Source organism: Sander lucioperca, chromosome 22 (assembly GCF_008315115.2).
Source record: "Sander lucioperca isolate FBNREF2018 chromosome 22, SLUC_FBN_1.2, whole genome shotgun sequence".
Taxonomy (NCBI): domain Eukaryota; kingdom Metazoa; phylum Chordata; class Actinopteri; order Perciformes; family Percidae; genus Sander; species Sander lucioperca.
In genome coordinates, this window is record NC_050194.1 from 19,646,633 (window position 1) to 19,667,468 (window position 20,836).

General features: G+C 42.1%; 1 protein-coding gene across 4 annotated transcripts in view; it reads left to right on the forward strand.

The window, feature by feature from the left end:
- Positions 1-20,836, forward strand: part of sec24c (SEC24 homolog C, COPII coat complex component) — a 28,690-nt gene that overhangs the window by 5,794 nt on the left and 2,060 nt on the right. For 2 of the 4 annotated variants that reach the window (XM_031314744.2, XM_031314746.2), the window contains 20 exons: positions 521-687; positions 854-1,588; positions 2,270-2,412; positions 3,895-3,963; positions 6,393-6,501; positions 6,744-6,871; positions 7,824-7,962; positions 8,067-8,182; positions 9,656-9,780; positions 10,169-10,360; positions 10,467-10,560; positions 12,651-12,767; positions 12,922-13,092; positions 13,903-13,999; positions 14,103-14,248; positions 14,619-14,757; positions 15,186-15,304; positions 16,154-16,333; positions 20,192-20,377; positions 20,658-20,747. In XM_031314744.2, coding sequence (XP_031170604.1) covers positions 521-687; positions 854-1,588; positions 2,270-2,412; positions 3,895-3,963; positions 6,393-6,501; positions 6,744-6,871; positions 7,824-7,962; positions 8,067-8,182; positions 9,656-9,780; positions 10,169-10,360; positions 10,467-10,560; positions 12,651-12,767; positions 12,922-13,092; positions 13,903-13,999; positions 14,103-14,248; positions 14,619-14,757; positions 15,186-15,304; positions 16,154-16,333; positions 20,192-20,377; positions 20,658-20,747 — 3,262 coding nt within the window. The remainder of the gene's footprint in view (positions 1-520; positions 688-853; positions 1,589-2,269; positions 2,413-3,894; positions 3,964-6,392; positions 6,502-6,743; positions 6,872-7,823; positions 7,963-8,066; positions 8,183-9,655; positions 9,781-10,168; positions 10,361-10,466; positions 10,561-12,650; positions 12,768-12,921; positions 13,093-13,902; positions 14,000-14,102; positions 14,249-14,618; positions 14,758-15,185; positions 15,305-16,153; positions 16,334-20,191; positions 20,378-20,657; positions 20,748-20,836) is intronic. The other 2 variants (XM_031314745.2, XM_031314747.2) reach the window with 1 other exon arrangement.

Genomic DNA, 20,836 nt, shown 5'->3' on the forward strand with positions numbered 1-20,836 from the left:
CCCAACAGTATTTTGGAAACATGGCTTTCTCTTTTTAACTGTGTTAGGGATAGAAGATGCTGCATCATTCGATCCTGACTATTTCAGAGTGTATGTGTGTTGAAGCAGACTGACGGTGCAGTGAGAGGACAGAGCGGGGCCTTCCCTCCCGTTGCGTCTGAATTTAACAAATGGACTTTTTTTTAACATCTAGAAGCTACTTTGTGTAGAAACCATGAATATGCTATGATCTCTCCTTTCATTCAGCCGTTCTGTTGCTACTTTCCCTGTGTGAAGTCCTGGTCCTGCACATGCGTACATGTTAAAAACAGGGTACTCATTAACATGGCCAAGAAATCAGGATTCCCCAGGAGAAATCTAGCTGGGGGAATCCAGTTTTCTCTAATCCCCTACCCCGATTACAGAAATCCACATTTTCTCATCTACATGACGTTTAATCAGCTTACTCTAGATAACTGACTAACCCGGTTACTTAAGTGCATGTACACACACACTCACTGAAAGATTTATGTGTTTCCAGGCCTGCTGCGTCTCAGCTGTACAACCAGGGAGCTGTGAACCTGTCAGGGCCACAACCCTCCTATCCCCAAAACTACGGGCCCCAACCCTCAATGCAGCAGGTTACTAGCCAGATGACTGGGATGCAGATCACCTCTGGAGCGCCAACCCCTACAGGGCCAGGATATGGTAAATTTGGATTGATTTATACTTGAGTGTAGTGTAATTAACTGGAATATTTATGTAAATAGAGAATGACATGGGGTGTGGGCATAACAAAGATTTAAATGTGAGTGCTGTAGCTGCATGTATCATAGACTGGAGATGATCACACTGTCTGTTGCTCTCTCCTTAGCTCCACCTCGCAGCTCACAGCATCCTGCCAGTACCGCCTACTCAGCCGCACCTCCACCATCTTACACCCAAGCCCCTCCCCCTGCGTCCTCTGCCCCGACCCAACCACCCCCTCCCAGTGGCCCTGCAGCGTCTCAACAATACTATGGAGGCCCACCACCTCCTTCTCAACAGCCATTTAACTCTTCTCTTCCCCCTACCTCTCAACGGCAGTTCCCCTCTCCTGGGCTGCCACCTTCTTCCTCTCAGCAAACCTTTCCTCCCTCCTCCTACTCGGGTCCTGTGTCTCCACCCAGCCAGGCACCTGCTCCCCCAGTGTCCCAGCCGCAGCAGTCATTCCCTCCCACCCAGCCACCCTTCTCCTCAGCACCTCCACCTGTCAGCCAGCCTGCCTTCGTCTCCGGCCCGCCTCCCCCCACCCAGGGCTCCTTCCCACCTAGAGCACCCCCTCCTTCTTCTCAGCCTAGGTCTTTTCCTCCTCCTGGGCCTCCTCCAACCTCAATGCCCTCTGGCCAGTACCCAGGCCCCATGCCACCCCAACAGCAGCCCCCTCCATCACAGCCACACCCTTACCAATCAGGTCCTCCTCCTATCAGAACTCAGATGCCTCCCACTTCCATGGCCCAGAGCAACCACCTGCCTCCAGGACCACAGGGCCCGCAATGCCCTCCTGGGCCCATGCAGCAGCCTCCATCTCAGCCTGGCATGCAGGGAGGATACCCTCCTCAGCAGAATGGTGAGGAGACGGCCACTAAGGGCCCATTCAGACCAAAATAAGCAATCTGGCAATTTGTCACAGGGTTGTGCGGCGGTGTCACCGAAATAGCCTATCTGTGTTACGTCCTGTTGTGTTCTTTAACCACCCAATGTGGCACAAGTATAATTTATATTTCACAGTTACTGTTTTCCGTCAGATCGTATAGATCTCGATGTTTGTGGATGTGGAGAAAGAAAAGAGACCAGCGAGACAGATCGACTGTCTGTTGTTTGTCAAACATTCAGCCATCACACAAACTCCTGGGCAGTTCAGTGCTTGTGTCTCGTGTTTTAAAACTTTCTTGTGGCAGTGATGTTTCCTGCACGGGATTCTCACACCGCCTCAAAACCGACTGACAAGTCTGATCGCCGGTTACATGATTGGCCACTGCAGCGTGGCTTGGGGTTGCGATTCTCTAAAAGTTGAGCCGGTCTCAACTTTTCGCCGCAGGCCTGCTGCGTTTTTTTGACTGTCACCCCTGCATCAAACCCATGGGGGTAGTGCCTAAACGCACTACCCCCATTCAAAATTAATGGAAAGACTTGCGTTTTTGCCGCACCGTCTGACGGCCGACGCAGGCTGTGTGAATGCCCACTAAGTGGAAGCTAAATAGATTTGTGTTGTTTCTCCATCACTAATATATTTTCTTGTTCTCTTTAGGTGCGTTTGGACAGGGTAGAGGTCCTCAGCCTGGCTATGCAGGTCCTTATCCCGGGCAACCAAACTACGGAGCCCCTGCACCAGCCCCTGCTCCTGGCCCCCCTGCACAGAAAAGACTTGACCCAGATGCCATTCCTAGCCCGGTGAGCAGATGCAAAAACACACGCACATACTTTTTAAAACCAAATTTCTTAGTTTACGACCCAGCACCCATGCTGATTGTTTGTTTATCTCTGTCCATTTCTGTTCTTTACACCATGTTTTGAGATAAGTAGTAGTGAGGAAAGATGACTTTTCCAGAGGCATTTTCCAGAGTGAGTTTGCAAGTGACATGTACACTCAGTGTCCACTATATTAGGTACACCTGCATAATCTAAAACAATTTGATACTGTTAATGCTACAGCTGTTGTAGCATAAAGTCCAATTTTACGATGCGTATTATTGTTCTTTTTGACAGTCATAGAGGTTTTAGTTCAATTTAGTATTGAGGACATAGTAGTGTTGTACTGAAATGCATTATATTCAGGGTTGTTTTTTTAATATTCTGCCCCCATGTATGTAAACATGAGCTGTCCAGTGGGGACAAAAAAATAGGAACACCTCAATATAATGTAGTTCAGTTCACTACACTACCACGTTAAACCATCAATAATAAACATATAATTGAATTTAATGACAATGTCAACAAAAAACGAACATTATAAACTTCATGAAGGTTATATAGCTGAGCTGTTGTATTGAATTGCATAAATGTGTTAACCTAATAAAATGGACACTTGAGTGCATATGATTATGCATGGACCACTTAGGGCTGGGCAGTAAATCATCCTTATATTGATCTGGATTTCTTATGATATTATCACATTGTGGTATGATAACCAGAGCTGTCATCTTAATTTATGATACCAAGCACTTAGCATAGAGTATTTTTGACAAAATGAATGAAACAACCACAGTTTTAGTTCAATATTACAATTGACTTTACTATGCAGTCCAATAAGAATCCAAATATCTGTAACTGGGTAATCTCAGTTTTTCATGGCCTGTTAATGTTGTTGTTTTTATTGTCATAATGCTGTTTTTAATTGCTGCCTTCTAGGCCTGATCTGCTTTTAAAAAAAGAGTTTTTTGGGGGGCTTTTACTTGTTAAAATTGAGAAAAGTTAAGAAATGAAATGAGCATAAATGTGTTAACTTAACCTGGGACATCACATTCACTACTGGATATCACAGTATAGTGATAGTATGATAGTTGATTTTTGAGAATGCCCCTATTTATACCTTGATATTGCCCAGCTCTAGCACCACAGAAGTCTAACAGTAATGTTTTAACTTTGTAAGCTTCTGTAGACATCTTTACATTTAGAGCAGCTTAGCATGTGTGTCAAACAGGCTTATATTAGTTTATATCTACTCGCGCTTGACTGTCATAGTCTACAGTACCACTAATCTATAATCAATACTACTGATCAGTTTCTCTCTGAATAACAGTGCTGCCTGCTACTCGGCATAGTCTTGCTGAGTTTTCTCTTCTCACACTCCTTTTTTATATTTTCACTCTTTTTTTATATTTTTTATTTTGTCCTGTTTTGCACAATTTGCTGGACAAACTTTTGAATGTAAAGCAAGCGTCTGACATGCCGGCTGTGCAGAAATCAAGACATAGAATAGATCCAGACGCTATCCCCAGCCCAGTAAGTTTCCTGTGTGCCTGCCTTTTCCTCTGCTTCATCCGGTCCTCTCTGCCGCTTGCACTAACCCACAGCTTTCACCTCCTGCTCTGTCCTTCTAACCACTCAAAGTCAGTGATAGTCACTATGTGAAAGATGGGCTCCTGTTGGAAATAAGAAGAACTTACACTACTTATGTTAAAGACACATGTTGTGTATTATGTTAACGGTTCAGCCATCCCTGCTATTTAATGTTTCACCAGAATTGTTCCTACCCAGTTGGACTGGAAACATACACTAGGGCTGTACATGTATCACAGATACAGTTTGGTATCTGATATATTCCAGCACTAATGCCCAAATAAAATTGTCGCGGTCCAAACTAAACACTAGTGAAAATAACATTGTTTAAAGGAATAGTAGTAGTTTGACATTTTGGGGGAAATGCTTATTTGCTTCTTGACAAGAGTAAGATGAGAAGATTGATACATCCCAATTAAATTAGCTTAGCAATAGGACTGGAAACAGGGGAGAAAGCTAGCCTGGCTCTGTCCAAAGGAAACAAAGTCTGCCAACCAGCACCACTAATTAACACGTATCTCATTTGTTTAATTCATACAACAACATAAGTGTAAAAATGACAAATCCACATTTTACAGGTGGTTCTCATCCAACTCTCTGCAAGAAATCACATTTCCCAAAATGCTGAACTATTCCTTTAAGACTCATTTCTGTTTTAGAGACCGTGATAAGGATTATTCTATATAAGTCATATAATTGTGGCTTTCCTCAGAATACTAATAATCTTAAGGACATTATCCAAAGATATGTCTCTGTTTAAAGCAATCATTGTCAGTTTTCCCCTCCACTTCTCATCCTATGCACTTCATCTTAACCCTGTGTTGGTCATTCCTACTACCTCACTCCCATCTCACTGTTTCTGTGTGTTTGATCAGGGCTTTGAGGCAGCCTATCTTAGTTTGAGAACTTGAGAGTAGTGTTTATGGTTTGTCAGTCATCCTGCTCAGACAGCCACCGCCTCAAAACCTCCTCTCTGTGCCCTGCATGCTAGCCTGCGATGTTTTGACTTGCCCACAATTCCATGCATTAATGGCATGCCTTGATAAATCCTGTGCTTTTTCCAGGAGATGTCATTTAGTTTTGATTTTAAGTCAGTTTGTCATATTTGTGAATCACAATGTACTGTACTTTAGCATGAATTTGTGCCGTATGTCACCTAAGTCATGACGTGCGTGGAGGGGTTGTGTAAAAGTCGTCTCCTGCATGTGTGTTAAATGTTCTTCTTTTAGAATTTTTGAGACCCATAGACGATATATCATGAACTAACGTGTAGAGGTGTGACGAGATCTCGTCCCACTAGATATCGCGAGATTAAAACGTGACGAAATTTCTCGTTGAGGTAAAAAAGGTCTCGCGATATCAGTACACAAGTGCAGAGCAGCAGTCAGCATGACGGATGAGTCTGACTTTGACCTCAAAATTAGCATAGAAGAACCCCCTGCCCGTTCTCCAAAGTTGACTCAGAGTTAACTTTTGCAGAGCAGTAGCGGAAGAAAAAAGCTGCCTGTAAAACCCAGCGTTAGAACGTTAGAGAGTACTGCCGCTCTCTCTCTCTTTCTCTGTCTCTCTCCCCCACCCCCCCATCTCTTGGCCGAGACACACACACGTCTGCAGCGTGCAGTTCACTGTGGCGCTGTCTCACGCAGACCACTCTCTTTCCCTTTTTAAAATGAGTCGGGAAGCGGACAGCAAAACCTAACTTTACTTTTAATGATATTAAACAAGGAGAAATGTTCTCCGTTCGTCCTATAATGGTCCTAAATCGATACTAGAGTAGCCTAATTGTTTACTGCTGCAATGAATAAAATGCAGAGGAGGAGAAAAGAGCATCTGTCTTCACAAAAATCATCAGTTGATGTGTTTAATGGTAATTTATTTGTGCTTTAGAATGTAATCAATGTGAAACAATAGTAAAATAAGCTTTATTTCTCTCTGTCTACTGTACAATGACAAATCCAAGTCCAAAACAACTGGTCTCAACTACTGCCAGAAAACGCTTGGTTACGTTGTAACCTTGGTTCTCTGAGGGAAGAGACTCTCTCTCCACCTACATATGGAATAAGTAACAGTGTAACTGTTAGTTATACAGGAGAGAAGCCAGTCTTTTGAGTTTGTGGCAAAACCTTTCATTGCTCATTTTTCATTTTGAGACTTTCGATTAAATAAAGGACTATTTTTCCAGTCGTATTTCTTCATTGAAGTTTTCTCTAAAATAGTGTTAAAATCTCGGCTCGTCTCGATCTCGTGAACCCAATCTCGTGTCTCGTCCATCTCGTGAGCTGGGTGTCTCGTCACACCCCTACTAACGTGTGTATTTATGCTGTAAACATGTATAAATTATGGATATTGTTGTCGTCCTCCCTCATTTTTAGATCCAGGTAATAGAGGATGACAGAGCTAAGTGCACGGAGCCATTTAACACAGGGGTCAGAGGTCAGGTCCCACCGCTGGTCACCACCAACTTCCAGGCCAAAGACCAAGGTAGGTTCTACTTCCTGTAAGCACATTCACATCTGGCAGCTTCTCACCCACATCTTCCAAAAGGGTTCAGGAAATTAAACTTGTGACCTTTTGATCACAATCTCACAGAATTATTCTTAAGGTCACTTTCTTCACCCACTAGCAAAACAAAAATCAGAAACATTAAACAAACTTTGCGTCTCGGAAAGGTACATGGATTGTGTAAAGATTTTGATATTAATGGAGACTCTGTGTCTGTTTAGGGAATGCCAGTCCTAGGTTTGTTCGCTGTACGGCCTACAATGTGCCTTGCACAGCCGATATGGCCAAGCAGTCTCAGGTGCCTCTGGCCGCTGTCATCAAGCCCCTCGCCACGCTGCCGCCAGATGAGGTGAGCAATGCCCCCCCCCCCCACCTTCCCCATCTCTCCATTCTCTCCTGTATTGTAAATGCTGTAAGCCAAATATAGACAGGGCTCTTTTTCTGGACTTTGTCTGAAATTGTGGCAGTTATTGCATGACACAATATAATCTAAGAGATAAACTGTGTAAATCTTAAAGCCATCAGAAAGCAAAAGAAGACACATTTATAGACGTCATGCAAGATGTAAGTGTTTTACTGAATATCTTTCTGCTTTGGACTGTTGGTCAAATAACACAAGACATTTGAATACATGCCTTATGGCTATGGTAAATTATAACAAGCACTTTAAAAAAAAAAAAAAATAGTAGTAATAATAATAATAAAAAAAAAGAATATATATATATATAATACCAAATGATTAAATAAACACAATTGTTAGAATCACCCATAATAAAATAAGCGTAAGTGTTTAGATAGTAGTGTTAATCTGACCCAACAACAAGCTTGCTTTGCTCTCCACTCCTCATTTGTCGGTTCAACAGTGCAGCTCTGTCTTCCACTCAGATTTTCAGTTGGACCGTTTTAACCCTTAACCTGATTTGAAAAGAGATTAATTTTCAGGGCAATGCCTGGTACGTAGTTTGTAATGACAGGATGCCTGTGATGTCAGTGGGATAATCTGTTTCAAAATCACAGAGGTGGGAGTGGCTGCATGACCTTGTTTCATGCACTCATCACAAAGTAAATGAGTAGACTAGTTTTATGTTACATCATTTGAGCAAGAAAACCCACTTCATATGAAACAGGGTGTAAATATTATATTACATCACATTAACACCTGTTTCAGTAATTCTGCCCACATTAGGGTTTTAGAGGAAGTCACCCTCATAGCTAAATTGTATGAATCAAGTCTGTCAACCTCAGATATCCAGATTATCGGTTAAGACTTCTCTTACTCCTTTCATCACATCTCTCGTCAGACTCCTCCATACCTGGTTGACCACGGCGAGGCTGGTCCAGTCCGCTGCAACCGTTGCAAGGCCTACATGTGTCCATACATGCAGTTCATAGAGGGAGGTCGGCGCTTCCAGTGTGGCTTTTGCAGCTGCGTCACAGAGGGTGAGTTTGTGTCTGTTTTCATGTATTAAAACTTTAACAAATATTTATATTAAACTCATTGTTATTGTCGTTATCTGTTTGCCCTTCCTGCTCTTTTCCCATAGTGCCTCCACATTACTTCCAGCATCTGGACCACACTGGTAAGAGGGTGGACTGCTATGATAGGCCGGAGCTGTCGCTGGGCAGCTACGAGTTTGTGGCCACTGTCGACTACTGTAAGGTATGTCCTTTCTGCAGGAAACAGACCTTTTTTTCATTAGACTCTGGAGATTAGTCAACCATGATCATTGTTCTAAGAGCTTTGTTTTGGTATTTTAATGCACTTCAAAATTCCAATTTATAGATTTTGCAGCAGATCGTTTACCCATGGTTCCCCTCAGGGATCTGCAAAAGTAATTCTCTCTAAACTCTCTAGAAGCTTGTTTCATTTTATCACAGGTCAGAATGACACAATAATTAACAAATATGTCAACAACAATCTACAAAAACAAGCCAGTCTTACTCAGTTATTATCCAATGAACTAATAAAAGCAAAGCCTGTAGGTAACTGTCTTAATTGAGTTTCGCTGAAATTGGTTTGTTCTACTTTTTATTTCATTGGTATTCGCTTGGAAGGGATTCTGTGCAGGTCAGCTAACAATACATTCTGTTACCCTGACGAGTGCTGGATCGATATTGGTATTTATGGGATATGGAGCTTACTAAACCAAAATAAGGACCTGTACTGTCCAATTTCTGTCATATTAGTTATTAGAGTAGAGAAACGTACCCACATACAGTTTTACATTAATATACCACCCTGATGACTTTGACAAAAATAAAAGATGCCATTTTGGATACAGTGTATTCAATGCTGCAGGTGTGTCATAGGGGTGCAAGCTATATCGACTCAATATCGTTATCGCGATATATCAAAAGTGTCGCAATATTTTGTTTATTTTGTGGAGCGCTGTGTCCCGTCCGTTGGCTGTGTGGCTTAGTTGTGTTTGATTTAGAGCCCACTTGAAACGCTATAATGATCATGTTTCATTGGCCAGTTACCGTGGTTACCGTGCCACTTGCACGTTAGTGCACGGCAGCACATGGGTCTACTACGTGACAAACCCTATGGAGCGTGTGACAGTGTAAGTGAAGAAATAGATAGAGACAACTAAACGGAACGAATCAGAGAAGAGAAAGCCAAGTTGTGTCCTGTTCTCTTTATTTATTTTATATTGTACAACCAGTAAAACATGTCCTGTACCAGTCCAATATGACTGTCAGTTGAAATAAATCTTGTGTTGTAAGAAAACTTGTTTAATTTGTTATGAATCTATTTTGATGTGTTTTCCTGTAACTTTCGTAATTTTACATATGTTTAAAAATATCGAAATTAATATCAATATCGCAATATTCATAATTGATATCGCAATATCACATTTTTTCAATATCGTGCAACCCTAGTGTGACACCAACCCTATGATTGGTTGTATGCTAAGATTGAATCGGTGATTACAATGTATTGGAAATGTCAATTTTCTTTGGATACTTTCAGAAAGAAAGATTTTATAAAAGGCCTTTGTGATTTGTATTGATACACCAAGCTGATGCTATTCAGCTGATGAGCAAATGAAGTTGCAGAATCTGTCTGTCTGATTAATATAACTATTATTTACACATGGCTTCATACATAGTATTTACTTGTCTCCAACAGAACAACAAGATTCCACAGCCTCCAGCCTTTATCTTCCTTATCGATGTGTCCTACAACGCTGTGAAGAGCGGGATGGTCAACATTGTCTGCCAGGAACTCAAGACCCTCCTAGACTACCTGCCCAGGTACTCAAACACAGAAATACACAAGGGATGAGCAGGAGGAAAAGAAAGGAACAGAGAAAGACAGGAGGAAGAAGAGAGGAGAAAAGGGGAGACACATTGAACCAGTGAGGAAAAGACTGATAAAAGGAAAGATGGAATAAAGTAGGGAAATGCTATGAAGGATAGGATGGGAAGAAATTAAGCATGCAGCAAGGAAGGGAAGTGGGAGTAATGGAAAATAAGGCAAAGAAGAATGAATGAGAATGAAGTGAGGAGATAAAGAGAGAGGAAGGAAGCAAAGAGAAGTAGAGATGGAAAGTGAGGATTTACATTGAGCTGAAGTTCCAGCTCATATACGGAAATGTAAACTTGACTATTCTCCCATTTCATCATCTGTTTCTGCATCCAGGGAGAACCCAGAAATGGACTCCGTAGTGCGGGTGGGTTTTGTCACCTACAATAAGGTTTTGCACTTCTACAACGTCAAGGCGAGCCTGGCCCAGCCCCAGATGTTGGTGGTGTCAGATGTATCGGACATGTTTGTGCCCCTGCTCGACGGCTTCCTTGTCAACGTAAACGAGAGCCGGCTTGTTATCGAGAGGTGGGAACACACACACACACTCACACTCACACATTAGCAAATACATGAGGTGTGTTTGGACAGACTAATGGATCGGGTTTACTGACATGCTGTTTGTGTTTTCCAGTTTGCTGGACCAGATCCCAGAGATGTTTGCAGACACCAGGGAGACAGAGACAGTCTTTGGACCTGTTATCCAGGCAGGACTGGAGGCACTCAAGGTAAGTCTGGAAAGTCTTTCCAGGGGGCTATTCCACAAAACCAGGATAAGGGATAAGCCAGGATATTCCAGTTATCCTGGATGAGTTAAGCCTTGACTTGGTTGCATGAAAGCAGAAGCACCTAAGTTACCATAGAGATTTATTCTGTGCAGCTAGCCTGCTCCTGACCAGGCTAACAGCCAGGATTTCTTAATCCTGGGGCCTTTTCTGTTCACTCAGCAGCAAACTTATTTTTATTAGCCTGCATTAAAATACAAATGGTATATATTGATGTTCAGTAAAGCACCGTTATTATTTAAATTTGTGACCATTATTTTTATAATTATTCATGTGTCAGTGTTATGGTTATATTGCTGTATGAGAACTGCTTGTTGTTGGTGAATATATTATGACAGTTGTTGAGATAATTAGAAGTCAAGTCAAGTTTATTTATATAGCACATTTAAAACAACCAAAGTACTGTACAAATTGAAAATAAATAAATAAAAATAAAGCAAGAAATGCAAGAAATACAGTACAATATCATCTCAAGATGCTACAAACCTCTAAGAGCAACCAAAGGCCTTTGAGAACAAATATGTCTTGAGATGTGTTTTAAAACTGTCAATGGAGGGGGAACATCTGAGACAAAGTGGGAGATTATTCCAAAGCTTTGGAGCTGCCACAGAAAAGGCACGATCTCCCTTACCCACTAACCTCGATCGAGGAACAGTTAAAAATAATTGATTCGTGGATCTAAGAGGCCTGGAATTGGAGTAGGGGCTGAGGAGTTCTGAAATATAGTGAGGAGCCTGGCCACGAATGGCTTTAAAAACAAATAAAAGAATCTTAAAATCAATCCTGTATTTAATAGGTAGCCAATGCAGGGATGCCAGAATCGGTGTGATGCTTTCTCTTTTCCTTGTGCCAGTCAGAAGTCTCGCTGCAGCATTTTGCACCAGCTGTAGGCGAGACAAAGAGGAATGGCCAATACCCAGATACAGTGAGTTGCAATAATCAAGCCTGGAGGAGATTAATGCAATGGTGACAGTCTTCATGTCATCAGAAGACAGGATGGTCTTCAGTTTGGCAATATTCCGGAGTTGAAAAGGCTGATACAGTTGCAAATGTGTTTTAAATGAAGTCAGTGATGAAGGACAATAAATAAAGTGCTATAAACGTGTTAGTGGTTCTAACAATGGCAGAGACTAATACACCTTTAATTATTTTAGATGACCTAGTCTAATCTGTGCAGCCTGGCTTGGTGCGTTTCACGAAGGCCAAGCCAGGCCACACAGATTAGACTAGGTTCTGAGAAATCAGTTATCCTGGATTTATAAATTCTACTTTTGTGCAATACCCCTCAGGTCTTGATAAATTTCTAAGCAGTCGACCTTTCTTTTAAACAAAGTTTCTGTGTGGATCCTTGGTGTCTAACAAACATGTTGAATGCATTTCCTTCCTCATAAAACACTTGCAAAGCGGATTTCTTTTTATTCTTTTTTGTAAGCCTGCCCCATTGCTGAATTTCTTGGCGCATTACTGCCACCTGCAGATCAGTGGTGTAGTGTGAAACCATTTTATCCTTATGCGTACAAGACAAACATAACCAAGCACCCCACAGAGAACCTTCTTAAATAAAACATTTTTGGTTAAGTTTACACCTATTTTGGGGGGCATTTTGCCTTTATTGGAAAGCTGATAGTATAGAGTAAAAGAGGCAACAAAGGTCCACAGCCAGAATTTAAATGTGGACACGCTGTAATTTAAAGTTTTAACGCAGACCCTTTTCCCCAGCACTTTCCAGGAACCATCTTAGGAACTATGAATTTCAGTTCTTGACACTTAGTTCCCGCAACATTTTGGATTGAAAGAAGTAATGTAAATGCACCTGAGGTGACAAGCTAACGTTTTCTGAGATATAATTGGTATACTTCATGAACTGAACCCCCAGAGATTTGCTATTCTGAAACTAAAAATGTATGGGAATGACTCAGCGGGATGACTCCGATGGATCTTGACCCAGTCTAAATACATCCGGATACATGACACCAAGTCTGTACTGCTCACATGCCAGATGATTTATGTGTTACTGTGTGTCACTTTCTCAGGCTGCAGACTGCTCAGGGAAGCTGTTTGTGTTTCACACCTCTCTGCCCATCGCAGAGGCTCCTGGAAAACTAAAGAACAGAGAAGACAAGAAGCTGGTTGGGACAGATAAAGAGAAGGTTGTAGCAAGTTTATTGTCCACTTGTATTGTTATAAAGTGATCTGTTGTATGTGGCATCGTAATATGTATCTCATTTCTTTGGGGCAAAAAAAATCTTATATTAGCAAACAGACTCCACACTGACTCCCATTCCTCTTCTGTCACATCCACAGTCTCTGTTTCAGCCCCAGGTGGGTTTCTACAACACCCTGGCTAAGGAGTGTGTAGCCCAGGGCTGTTGTGTGGATCTCTTCCTCTTCCCCAACCAGTATGTGGACGTTGCCACGTTAGGGGTGGTTCCTGTCTCCACTGGAGGTTCGATTTACAAATACACCTACTTCCAGGTGAGAGGAAATCACCCTCTTCCTTCTTCAGTCTCACTGCGCTGCATGTTTTTTCTCACATTGGTTATATTTAGGCAACCTGAGTTGCATTTTCTTCACTGTGAGCGGACTGTTTAGAGACAATGTGACCGGCAGGTAACATTAAAGGTTATCTGCTACTGTAGCAGAGCTGCAACTAAACGCTGAAATGTGTTTTCAGTGTTAAACACTGCTGCAGGTATTCATGCACGACTGTTGTTGGTGATTTACAGAGATGGAAGACTTACTCAGAGCATGTATTGCAGTAAAAGTAGAAAAAGTGTTGTAGAGTTACAAATTACTTGTCAGTTACAACTCCTGCATTCAACATCTTCCTTAAGTAATAGTACAAAAGTATTATCAAAATATACTTAAAGTACCAAAAGTAAAAGTGCTCATTATGCAGTGTAATATCTTACTTTATTGGATTATATTATAATCCAATACATCAATACATTATATTAAATATAACTGATAAGTTAAATAAAATGTTTTATTTAATTCAAGTAGCCTACTTGTACATAATTATTTTCAAGGGTTTAAAATATATACAGATTTTACGTTTTCCCCTCATATTTCTGTCGGAATGGGTACGAAGTTGGCATTGAATTTAATTTGAAATGGTATTAAAAAGGTCTTTAAAAAGCCTTGCATTTTAGTTGGAGGATCCTGGGGGTACCCTGATAATGCTGCAATTTCTCAGTGTTTTTTGCTCTGAAATACCAGCTGGATAATTCAACACTGTAACATGTACCTTTTGTGCGTAACTCATGGTGTGTTATGTCAACCCAGGCTCAGTCGGACACGGAGCGATTCCTGAACGACCTCAGACGAGACATTCAGAAACTAGTCGGCTTTGATGCCGTCATGAGGGTGCGAACCAGCACAGGTGAGGCTCCCACACTTGGAAAAAAAAAACAAAAAAAAAACAGGCAGACCGAGAGATTTGTAACAACCCGACTTTATGATCCTCCTGCCTCCCCTCCCCTCAGGTATCCGGGCGACGGACTTCTTCGGCTCCTTCTTCATGAGTAACACCACAGATGTGGAGCTGGCAGGCCTGGACTGTGACAAGGCCATCACTGTCGAGTTCAAACACGACGACAAGCTTAGTGAAGAGACGGGGGCACTCATGCAGGTGTGTGCCACAAAATCCCTTGAGGAGAAGGGAAACACATTTTTAGTTAAAGTTTCCAAATCAGACATTTTAAAATAGTCTAAGCTTCGAGGTGCTATAGTTGATTGGAGTCACCTAACCTGGCATCGCTGACGTCAAATCAGTCTATTAATCTGGCATCAAATTCCTCAGTGGTGGGAAATTTGAATACCAACCAGTTTTTGGGGTGTTTTTTTAGATGGTGCTGCCTCAACTGCAATTTTAATCTGCAAAGCGATCCACAGCTAGATCTTGTACATAGTACATTTGGTAGAAAGGGAAAAACTAAATGTAAACACTGCCTTAGTCAGCTTATTTGTAAGAAATGCACGTCTTGTTTGTTTCCCTGTAGTGCGCCGTGCTTTACACCAGCTGCAGCGGCCAAAGGCGTCTCCGCGTCCACAACATGGCGGTCAACTGCTGCTCTCAGCTGGCTGACCTCTACCGCAACTGTGAGACGGACACAATCATCAACTTCTTCTCCAAATATGGTGAGGACGAGCTCACACAGCAGAATATCTTCTTCGTTGTTATGGGGGGCGGGGGGGCTGAAGGAGAGCATACAATACGAATGTACACATCTGGCATTGTACTCTAAAAGTCTGAATAAGGTGTGAGTGGAGAAATGAATGACTAACATTTTCTGATAATACTATCAAGTAAACCAACAGCTGCTCCAGTGGAGCTGAAAATTAGCCAACAGTAGGACACTGCACCTGTTCTTGATAGCTTGTTGGTGTAAATGTTTACAGCTTTGTAAGTTTGAAGCAGGGTGTCGTTCACTCACCATCAACAGGATAAAGTAAGGTGGAAGATGATAAACTGTAGTTGTCTCTTGATTTTGTGAAAAGCCGGTTGTAATTGGTTCCCTTTCAGAGATCAGTATAATACACCTTATTTTATTGTTTTTGTGTTGCAGCTTTCCGAGGCCTCCTGAACAACCCCACTAAGGCGGTAAGAGACACTCTGATCAACCAGTGTGCTCAGATTCTGGCCTGCTACCGAAAGAACTGTGCAAGCCCCTCATCAGCTGGTCAGGTACGGAAACCCCTTAGCATACTGTGTATCTATACATATTAGGGGTGTGCATCTCTCCCTTAAACCTAGCAGTCGCATGCAGTTGGCACATATATTTTCTGTAAACCCAAACAAAGGCGCTGATGGGCTGATCCTTGCCACCCCTGACGTGAATGACCAAGTCCTTTATCACACATATGGGAGGCTTTTGTCTCCCTCGCACATTAACACACACCCGTTATTTTCAACGGCATTGCAGCTTCATTGAATTGACAGCAACGCTTCAGTCAAACGATTCATAACGTTACAACTGGGGCATCAGCCGAATCTTGGTCCATTTAGATCTATCCAGGTTCCATGTAATCCATGTAACGATGTAGTCGTATCTGTCATAATACACCCAGATACCCATTTGTATCGGTGACTCTTTACACTTCTACACACACACCCAGCAGACAGCACACCCTCCGTGACTTTGTGGAATACCAAGTGTTAAAGATCACATATAGTTCAATATCAGATATTGAATAAAAACAGAAAAACAAAGTACACTTCAGTGCACCACAATCATATCAAGCATTGCAGTTATTATTGTTGTTACTGTTATGCAACATTGGCCAATTTTGGCTCAGGGTCCCATTTTGCATTGCGCTAAATGTCAGAGATTTCTCAGGCTGATATTTTGTTTTTCTTAAAAAGTAAATGCATTTAGAGCACAATCCATGCACTTACAAATAATATAAACACCAAAGTGTCTCAGTGTCTCAGATAAAGTTATGAAGCTCTGCCTTCACACATATTTACACATTACGCATCACTGTAGGTATTTACTGTACATCCCTAACCGTACCTGTGTTTGTGTTTCCCCAGCTGATCCTTCCAGAGTGCATGAAGCTGCTACCGGTCTACCTGAACTGTGTGCTGAAGAGTGACGTGCTGATGCCGGGAGCAGACGTCTCGTTGGACGACCGGGCTTACCTGAGGCAGCTGATCAGCGGCATGGACGTCACAGAGAGCCACATCTTCTTCTACCCCCGCCTGCTGCCACTGGTGAGACCACACACACTCACTCTCACACGCACACTCACTCACACAAAGCACACAAAGAGCAAAGATCAGTATTATATGGCCCAGTACCAATGTCCACCATACTCACTGAACCCTGCCAATCTTAACATATCAACACCTGTGGGAAAATGAGTACAGAACGGTGATAGGTGTTAGAAATAGGGCAGCTCTTTGTGAAACCACAATTCATATGAGCAGAAGCATCCACAGCGTTTGCTTTTACCTACAACTCAAGACTATTTTCCCCAGCTCCGACTACTCTCACTCCCCCATATCATCCGACTTTACCCTCCGAAACATTTTCTCTCCGTCCTATAGTCAAAACAGTTAAAGCACAAAAAACGCTTCACCCAAGAAAAAGTCCAACTAATCTAAGTCAACTTGGTAGCACCAAAGGCTTTAAAATCTGCCACTTAAACACCCGAAGCCTTGTTCCCAAACTAGATAAAGTTCAAATCTGGCTTGCGCAGTCGAAAGCACATGTAATGGCAATCTCAGAATCATGGTTAACTCCTGATTCCTGATTCTTTTCTTTCCATTGAAAATTATGAACTGTATCGTAAAGACCACACTGGTAAGACCAGCGGCAGAGTGGCCTTCTATGTGAGTCAGAAATATGCACACCTAATATCAAAATTTGAAATTGAAACATTAAAACTGGTAGTACATTTTACACCCCAACACGCAATTACCATTATTACCATTATTGTCACCTACAAGCCTCCTAATGCCAGTGTAAATGCCTATCTATCTCAGCTTTCTGACATAATTAAATCTGTTACAACAAAGGAGCTTGTAATTCTGGGTGATATCAACCTTGACTGGAATGATGGCTCATCAAAATCTTTGAAAGTCACTGCAATGAAACTCGGACTTTATCAATTAAGCAGAGATCCAACAAGAATTGGCAAAACACGCAGCTCAATTCTGGAACTTATCTTCACTAATCAGCCCTCAAAATATGCAATGTCTGGTGTCATAGATCAGAATCAGAATCAGAAAGGGTTTTATTGCCAAGTACGTTGCACATACGAGGAATTTGTCATGGTGTTGTTGGAGCATGTCACACATACAAATATAAGAAGGATAAAAAGATATAAACAATATAAGTATAAACATATACACACAGTACGTATTAATAACGATAAAATAAATTTAAATAAATAGTAAAATAAGTTAAACAGTAGTGAAAAGGGACGCTACAGCAGAGTAGGTACAGTGGCATGAGGAGCCAGAGGTGGGGTGTGGAGAGAGTCAGGATGGATTCCGAGCCTTGTTTAGAAGGCTAGTGGCGGAGGGGAAAAAACTGTTTATGTGGCGTGAGGTTTTGGTCCTGATGGACCTCATCCTCCTGCCAGAGGGGAGTGACTCAAAGAGCTTGTGTCTGGGGTGGGAGGGGTCAGCCACAATCTTTCCAGCACGCTTCAGAGTCCTGGTGGCGTATAGGTCCTGGAGCGGCGGCAGATTGCAGCCAATCACCTTCTCAGCTGACCGAATGACACGCTGCAGCCTGCCCTTGTCCTTGGCAGTGGCAGCAGCGTACCAGATGGTGATGGAGGACGTGAGGATGGACTCAATGATGGCTGTGTAGAAGTGCACCATCATTGTCTTTGGCAGGTTGAATTTCTTCAGCTGCCGCAGGAAGTACATCCTCTGTTGTGCTTTCTTGACGAGGGAGCTGATGTTCAGCTTCCACTTGAGGTCCTGGGAGATGGTAGTTCCCAGGAAGCGGAAAGACTCCACAGTGTCAATTGTGGAGCCACAGAGTGTGATGGGGGCAGGTGGGGCTGGGTTCTTTCTGAAGTCCACAACCATCTCCACTGTCTTTAGAGCATTGAGCTCTAGGTTGTTTTGCTTGCACCAGGTCACCAGGTGGTCAGATGCGGCTATTTCAGATCATTCGCTCATCTATCCAGTTAGGACAATCTTAAAATCTTCAAAAACTCATGCCCCCCCACTCTGCACCAAAAATACCAACTTCAAAACTACCTCAATTCAATGCTGAATTTAGTGCTACTGATTGGAGCGACGAGCTGTCACTGGAAAATCCAGAACAAATGCAACGCAATTTCACACTAAATTTCAGAAAATACAGAATAAATATACCACTGCCAGCAAGGTTCGACCTAGGCAGAGTAAATTACCATGGATAAATTCTGAAGTATTTCAACTCCTTAAACAGAAGGCCTCTCTCCTTAAAATGTATAGGTTAAGTCGAACTCCAGAAAAGTTGAATCAGAAACTTTGTGTATAACAAGATTAGATCATATCTTTCCTTTTCTGTTTCTGAAACCTACCTACACGCAATTGTGTTTTCAACAATGTCCTACTGTCTTCCAATCTGGTCTCTTACCACCAAGGAAATTACTGAGCCAATAGCACGACTATACAATCGAGCTCTCAAGATCCACAGTAATCTTCCAAAGTGGTCTCACCATTGAATTTTACTCGCACGCTCAAACGCTTTGACTTACCAGAACTACATAAACAGCCACGCTGTTGCATTTTATTTTCAGATTCAAAATAGCACTTCACCAGCACTTGCTGCACTTCTCCTGACACAATATGAGACCAGTACGCCTCACTAGGTCAGTCTCACAGGCATTCATTCCAGTCCCCCCATACAAAAACAACTATGGTCAGAAATCCTTTTTTCATACATCAGAACACTACCATCCATCACATATTCCAAAAAAGGCATACAAACTGTTCCTTCTCAACAGTTACACTTGCAGACATTGATTTGTTCATGTATTGTCCAAGTCTTGTTTGCACTGCCTGTATTGTTGTTTTTAGTTGTCTGTATCTGTCTAGCCCGTGCTGATGTCCTGTACCAATGTTTCTGTCCTCATGTGCCGTAAACTGTGTTCAATGTTTTATGTTTCTGCAGAACAGGAACCTGCTGGAAACCAGTTTCTAAACTGAGTCAGGCCCGTTTATATTGTAACTTAATATTACTTTTAACTTTCCTGTATAACAAATGAATAAATGAATTTCTGGGATCATCAAAGAGGCATTATGGCTTGATATAGAGTTTCCTAAAACAAGTCTTTACTGCTCTGGTACTCAATATGATAATAGCCTGTGTTTTATTTAATAATACAGTTTTATCAAACCAGATGAAAATAAAATGCATATTTATGCTCTCGTAGAACAAAGATGCAGACACAGGGCTTTTATTTTTGATGGTGATGCTTTTTTACTTCCTCCATGGAAACTATTTTTATCATTAGAATGCTATATTGTGAAATTCTCTTGTGTAACGTCTGCAGCATTGTAGACTTTACTACCTTACCTGCAAGCTTGGCACACTCTAGTGTTCAAACTGTGAAAAAGAGAAAAGACCATTGTAAGGCTAAAGTTTTTTTTTTTATTAGTTTCTATTAATTCTAGATTTTAAATTTCAGCTTTTTGAGTTGCAAAGAGGCTATGTAGAATACACACAACACATACATTGTATGCACAGGAAAGAGGATGATGCTGTGTGCTTTACTGCCTCAAGTCTCTGTTCATCTCTGCTATTAAAACAATACTCAAAAAAACTAAACATTGCAGGAGAGGAAAATTAAGCTGTTTTTTTTTTTTTTACTAAATGCACTGTTTGATCAGTAGATGGCAACACTAAAGGCCTTTTTATGGTTGTGTGTCGACGGCGTACCCCCACAGACCCCTCTGCGTCTATGCCGGACCCTACGCCGTAGCCTGACGTGCACCTCACACCACACGCCAACGCACAAGTATAAACATCAGGCCACTTACATAGGCTACGGCGAAAGCTCTGCGTGGAGCCTCCACAGAAGCATAAAAAGGCCTTAACACATTCATCTGTTGTTTCTTTAGACGAAGTTGGAAAGCGGGTCATTGCCAATGGCAGTGAGGGACTCGGAGGAGAGGCTGTCTAAAGGCGGAGTTTACCTCCTGGAGACGGGACTGCACCTCTTCCTGTGGGTGGGAGCCAGCGTTCAGCAGGAGCTGCTGCTCAACATTTTCGGCACGCAGAGCTTCAGCCAGATAGACCCGAGCTTGGTGAGAGGAAACAGATCAGCTTCCATGTTATGTCTGACTCACTGCCTGCAGCTTACAGTAATCCTTGTTTGTGTTCATGAGGGAAGGCCGCCCCGTTTTAACACGTCGCAAAACTCTTATCCAATATACCACGCTTTATCCGCAAATGTTTTCTGCAATCTTGCTTTCATCAGTCATAATATTAATAATAATAATAATTCCCAGATTGATTTCACCCTGTCTTTGTTTGCCTAATTTTCAAAGTTGTATATCATTTCTGAATGTCATTGCTCTGTTTCAGACAAGTCTGCCAGTGCTGGACAACCCCTTCTCTCAGAGACTCAGAGACATCATCGAGTCCTTCAGAGCACAGCGATCACGATACATGAAGGTAAACTTTCTCTTTTCCTTATTACCTCACTGGTGTCCAAACACTTTCATTTTCTCTGTCCTGTCTAGGGCTGGATACTGTTTAAAATG